This window comes from Sceloporus undulatus, chromosome 4 (genome assembly GCF_019175285.1).
Source record: "Sceloporus undulatus isolate JIND9_A2432 ecotype Alabama chromosome 4, SceUnd_v1.1, whole genome shotgun sequence".
Taxonomy (NCBI): Eukaryota; Metazoa; Chordata; class Lepidosauria; order Squamata; family Phrynosomatidae; genus Sceloporus; species Sceloporus undulatus.
The window spans coordinates 247,376,988-247,383,283 of record NC_056525.1 but is presented as its reverse complement, the minus strand read 5'-3'; the positions used below and the strand labels follow the sequence as shown (position 1 = coordinate 247,383,283).

At 46.8% G+C, this 6,296-nt stretch overlaps 1 protein-coding gene across 1 annotated transcript in view; it reads left to right on the top strand.

Annotated features, from left to right (window-relative positions):
* Positions 1 to 5,642: 5,642 nt before the first annotated feature.
* The window catches only part of LOC121930061 (lymphocyte antigen 6E-like), a 20,378-nt gene continuing 19,724 nt past the window's right edge, over positions 5,643 to 6,296 (top strand). The window contains exon 1 of the mRNA XM_042466220.1: positions 5,643 to 5,875. Within this exon, the coding sequence (XP_042322154.1) occupies positions 5,824 to 5,875 (52 nt within the window). The 5' untranslated portion in view covers positions 5,643 to 5,823. The remainder of the gene's footprint in view (positions 5,876 to 6,296) is intronic.

The following is a 6,296-nucleotide window of genomic DNA, read 5'->3' as shown; positions in this document are numbered from 1 at the left end:
TATGGGGAAAGAGGAGAGAGAGGGAGATGGCAGGACATCCCCATAGCCAAGCAACCTCTGCCTCCCCATAGGGCTCTCTGCTCCTTTTGAACTCTGTTTTTGGATTGATTTCTATGGGGAAAGAGAAAGAGAGAGAGAGAGAGAGAGAGAGAGGGAGGGAGGGAGGGAGAGGGGGATATGGCAGGACATCCCCATAACCAAGCAACCTCTGCCTCCCCAGAGGCAGACCCATAGGGCTCTCTGCTCCTTTTAAACTCCGTTTTTGGATTGATTCCTATGGGGAAAGAGGAGAGAGAGGGAGATGGCAGGACATCCCCATAGCCAAGCAACCTCTGCCTCCCCATAGGGCTCTCTGCTCCTTTTGAACTCTGTTTTTGGATTGATTTCTATGGGGAAAGAGAGAGAGAGAGAGAGAGAGAGAGAGAGAGAAGGAGATGGTAGGATATCCCCATAGCCAAGCAACCTCTTCCTCCCCAGATGCAGACCCATAGGGCTCTCTGCTCCTTTTAAACTCTGTTTTTGGATTGATTCCTATGGGGAAGGGAGGTGGGGGATTTCAGTAAGCCGAGGGACTCAGGAGAGGCGAGCTCCAAGCCCCAAGCCCCCCTTTTTCCTCTTTCCTGGGAGCAGCGCCTCCCGAGCCTGTTAGCCAAGTTATATGGAGTCAAAACAACCACAGAGTGGAGACGTCATCAGTACACAGCCCACAAAACGGAATACGCATGCGCTGCAGCAAAACGTTCTGGGAATGTTCTCAAGGAAAAGGGATGTGCTGTGCGGTAAAATGCGTTCCCATCACGTTCCCATCACATTCCACTTTCCTCAATGTGGTAATATCTGTTCCCAGAACGTTCCATCTCAGAACGTTCTGAGAACGCTATGCGATAATCTCCTTGGTCTCTGAGGATGGGAATGGCTCTGAGTCCCTTCAAACTTAGAATCTACTCTTTGTTGCTGTTGAGTGCATTCAAGTTGTTTCTGACTTTGTCCAACTTTAAGGCAAACCTATTACGGGCTTTTCTTGGCAAGATTTTGTCAGAGGAGGTTCTCCGTTGCCTTCCTTTGAGGCTGAGAGAATGTGCCTTGCCAAGGCCACTCACTTGTGATTCCCTGGCTGAGCAGACAATGGTGGCCTTGCCTTAGGGCTTTCTTGGCTGGGGTTATTTAGTGGAGGTTTGCCATTACTTTCTTCTGAGGCTGAACGTGTGTGACTTGCCCATAGTCAATCAGTGGGTTTCCATAACTGAGTGAAGATTTGAACACTGGTCTTCCAGAGTTCTAGGCTGCTGCCACACTGCACGGTCAATGCTGTTTGACACTGCTTTAACTGCCCTTGCTCCATTCTATGGAATCCTGGGATTTGTAATTTGCTGTGGCACCAGCGCTCTCTGACAGAGAAGTCTAAATATCTCACAGAACTACAGATCCCAGAAATCTATAGCATTGAGCCATGGAAGTTTCAAACTGCGTGAAGTCAAAGGCTTTCATGGCCAGCATCCATAGTTTTTTGTGGGGTTTTTTGGCTATGTGGCCATGTTCTAGAAGTTTGTTTGAATGCTTCCATGCCAGCTTTCTCTGAAGATGCCAGCCACAGATGCTGGTGAAACGTAGGGAACAAACTCGTCCAAAATATGGCCACATAGCCTGAAAAACCCTCAAAAAACTATAGTTTCAAACTGCATTAATTTTGCAGTAACGATGCAGCTCTAATCCAACATGCAAAACACTACACCACACTGGCTCTCTGGAATCTACTCTGTTGTTTGTTGTTGTGTGCTTTCAAGTCATTTCTGAGTTATGGTGACCCTACCTGGGGTTTTCTTGGCAAGATTTGTTCAGTGGAGGTTTGCCATTGCCTTCCCTTGAGGCTGAGAGAATGTAACTTGCCCAAGATCATCCAGGAGGTTTCATAGCTGAGTGTAGAATTGAACTTTGGTCTCCAGAGTCATAGTCCAACCCTCAGACCACAACACAATGCCGACTCTTGGAATCTACTCTACTATGGGAGGAAACAGGGTAATTAAAATAGTTCCAAACTGATATGTACTTGCAGTGTGGACAGGCCTTCTGAAAATGCAAAGAGGAAACTAGGGAGGCAGAAGGATTCCATACTGAGTTTCTGTGTCTCTCTTGGGTTGCAAGGAATCCTATTATTCCTTCCGCCTTCTCCCACCTTCTCCCATCAGAATAGATTCAACCCAACAAGTTTTCCACGTGAGTCAGCTTGCTTCATTATAAGTTTCCTGCCCTCCGCCTCCCATTGCAACATTCTCTCCTTTCCTATTCCCCCATTCTCATTAGAGTCTCCCTGATGGGCTAGTCCTACAGGTTTTGCAACTGGGATTCAGGGAAAATCCCGGTTAGGCTAAATATAATGCTTGCAGGAATGGAAGGCAATGAGGCTGTTAGGAGAATGAAGTATGCTTTTGGCCAGCAATGAGGCAGGGTTGTGAAGTTGTGCTTTGGTCAGGCCTCACCTGGAATACTGTGTCCAGTTCTGGACACCACAATTCAAAAAAAAACATTGAGAAACTGTAGAGTGTCCAAAGGAGGGCGACTAAAATGGTGAAGGGCCTGAAGGGGGGGTTGCCTGACATGAGCTCCGTTCATGACCTGATTTTTTCCTCCTGCAAGGGAAGGAATGCCCAGCGACAGAGGGCTTTGGGCAGGGGATGCAGGGAAAAGAGGCTCCTAAAGAATGCCTTCCCTTGCTCCCTTCTGCCCAGGGCTCTTTCCTCCTCCCCCTCACCTCCGATGAGGGGAGGAAATGCCTTGCCCTTTGCCCACCCTCTGACCTAAATCCCTCCTTCAATTTGCCTCGATCGTGATCGAGGCCAAAGTTCTCATTCCCAGGAACCGGGGTTTTTCAAAAGAAACGGTATTTGCGCCGATTTCAAAAGACCCGCGCTAGGGGCCATTTAACACGGAACGGGTGTGCAAGCCCCAGATTCGCTTGTGTGAGATTCGGGGTGAGTAGGAACTTCACGTGATTGAATCGGTTTCAAAACCGATTTTTTTTGTAATGTGAATGAGCCCTGAGAAAACCCTGTGATAAGTTTGCATTAGGTTTGTCATAAGTCAGAAATGGCTTGAAGGCACACAACAACAAACACCAAAGCCACTTTGCAACTTACAAATCATGAAAAGGACAAGTTTTTGTCTGATGGACAGAGTAGAAATATTGTAAATAAATACTAGAATTTAGGCAAAGAACTCTGGGTTTCTTGAATTCTTGAGATGAAGTGATCTTGTTTAAAATGGCAAACTGCAGAACTGTGTGAAGCGGAAACCAGCCCACGTCTGCTGCAGACACAGCAGAAAGCATCAGCCACATCCTCCTCTGGGTGTTTCCCTGGCTCTCTGCAAGCAGCAGTCAGTGTCTGGAGCTTAAGGCAAAATCAGTAAGGTTTTAATTTAAACTCATTTAAGGACTGCATGCCAAGCTGGCCCATCACAAAACCTAGGAGAGGGGCAAACTAGGTTTCCAAACCAGTTTATTATAATTTGTGTTATGCAGCAATGTGACTGTAACCTCTCCACCCCATGCCTCGAACCTTGGAATTTCCTTTCTGAAAGAATCTAGTAGGAAACTTCTCTCTTTTGTTGTTGTTTTGTATCTTCAGGTCATTTCTGACTCACATCACGGGTTTTTTTTGGCAGGTTTCTTCAGAGGGGGTTTGCCATTGCCATCTTCTGAGGTTGAGAGAGTGTGACTTGCTGTTACAGGGTCAAGCTGGGATTCAATCCCTGTTCTCCAGGGCACCTCTACCTCACCAAAATGTTCCTGATGCAAAAACATGGAGACTTCTGTGACCTCACTGGAATGGAGACATATTGGATTGCAAAAGAGGGATCCCTGTTGAGATGCAAATGGACTTTAAATTTCCTGGACTTTGCAAATCTCCCTATTGCCCCATGGCCAGAAAGAAGAGGAGCTTGTCTGCACAAAAGATACCCTTCTCAATCTCATCACAACATCTTTGCTAAGGACTGAAGCAACATGCAGACATCTGACTAACATTTCCAATTTTTCCCCTGCCTGTTTGGTTTGTAATATCTTGCCTGATGAAGAAGCCCATGGAGCTTTGAAAGCTTGCAACAAGTATATTGTGCCTTTTGGTTGGCCAGTAAAGGTATCACTGATGGATTTTTGTTTGTACCTGTTCTCCAGAGCCATAGTTCAATGCTGAAACCCCTATTCCACGTTGGTTCTGTCTTTACTGTTTTTTATAATAAGGAATGCAAGATGGTTCTGCTTTTTTTCCAGCCAGCATTGGGCACGACAACAAAGAAAGAGGATACCAAACTAGGAGGAGTAGCTAATACTCCAGAGGATAGGATCAAAATTCAAAATGACCTTAATAGATTAGAAAGTTGGGCCAAAGCTAACAAAATGAATTCCAATGCATAGAAATGTAAAGTACTGCACTTAGGGCAGAAAAATGCAGATATAGGATGGGGGACACCTGGCTGAACAAGACAACATGTGAAATGGATCTAGGAGTCCAAGTAGACCACAAGTTGAACATGGGTCAACAGTGCAATGTGGCAGCTAAAAAGGCCAATGCAATTTTAGGTTGCATCAATAAAAGTATAGTGTCTAGATCAATAGTGCCACTATTGTGAACAGATGTCGGTTTAGATACCTGGAATATTGTGTCCAGCTCTGGGCACCACAATTCAAAAAGGACATGGAGAAATTGGAGTGTGTTTAAAGGAGGGCGACCAAAATGGTGAAGGGTCTGGAAACCATGCCCTATGAGGAACGACTTAGGCAGCTGGGGATGTTTAGCCTGGAGAAGAGAAGGTTAATAGGTGATATGATAGCCCTGTTTAAATACTTGAAGGGATGTCACATTGAGGAGGGAGCAAGCTTGTTTTCTGCTGCTCCAGAGACTAGGACCTGGAACAGTGGATGCAAACTACAGGAAAAGAGATTCCGCCTCAACATTAGGTGGAACCTCCTGACAGTAAGGGCTGTTTGACAGTGGAACACACTCCTTCCTCAGAGTGTAGTGGCGTCTCCTTCGTTAGAGGTCTTTAAACAGAGGCTGGATGGCCATCTGTCGGGGATGCTTTGACTGAGAGTTCCTGCATGGCAGAATGGGGTTGGACTGGATGGCCCTTGAGGTCTCTTCCAACTCTATGATTCTATGATTATAGTGATAATGGATGATATGGCACCCAAGCCCTTGGCCAGTGCCAGGTGGGGTCATGCCAGGAGCTGTAGCCTCAAGAAAGCCATGTTTCCCAACAATAACCCTGAGCTATGGCCCTCTCTGTCTCTTCTCTTTCCTGCTGTTCTTGTGCCAGCTTCCACAAAGGGCCCTCTGGATGCTTTTTGGATGGGCACAGCTTTCCTCCCTGCCTGGTTGAGAGCCCTCTCAATCAATGTGGCCTGTACACTTGTGCATAAATAAGTCTCGCCGAGAGCTTGGCACACAGCCTGGCTCTTTGTTCCCCTTTGGTGGCAGGGGAAGAATGAACTACTGTTCCTCTCCAGCCTGCACTTCTTCCCTGGCTTGGCACTGAGTCATTGGCGCCAATTAAAAATGAACAATAAATTAACCCATGGACAAGCCCCTTTGATGGAATGTATTCTGCACATCTGCAACCCAGCTTGAGGAGGCCTAGTGCAGTGGTTAAATCCCCACCCCTCCCAGCTCCTCCTCTGCCACATCATTTTTTACAGCCCACATCCAAGAGAAAGGCAGCTTTTGGAGCAGTTTCTGTCATTCCCCCAGGAACAGCTCAGCCTGCCTGCCTTGCTTGCTTATCTACTTGTCTTGGATTGCAAAGGCATACCTTTCTCCTTCAGGAAGGATGAAGGCTTATTTGGCAGCCCTGCTGGCAGCCCTGCTCTGCGTGGAGAGAGGTAAGGAGCTGCACTGCTTTTGCTCATCATCCTTTTGCCAAGCAGGCAAAGCAAGGATGCAGGAGAGCATCCTTCCTCAGAGGGTTCAACATGGCAGAGAGGGGCCCAGTTCAAATTCCAGGGTCACCTTGGTCCCCCATCCATTTTCTCTCTCATCCTTTGTGTAGCTCTTGAGCTTGTTCCAAGGGAAGAAACAGGGAGGGGAAGTCATGTCTATCTGATGTTAGGATGCAAGAAGCAACGTTGCTGCTTCAGATTTTTGGGAAAGGAAAAAATGTTTCAGATAGCTCTTGCCTTCTTCCTTTTCCCTTTCCCTTACTTTCCTTTTATCTTGTCTCACCTCACCTCACCTCTTCTTCTATCATCTATCATCTCTCATCCCCTTCCTTTCCTTTCCTTTCATCTTGTCTACCCTGGTCTC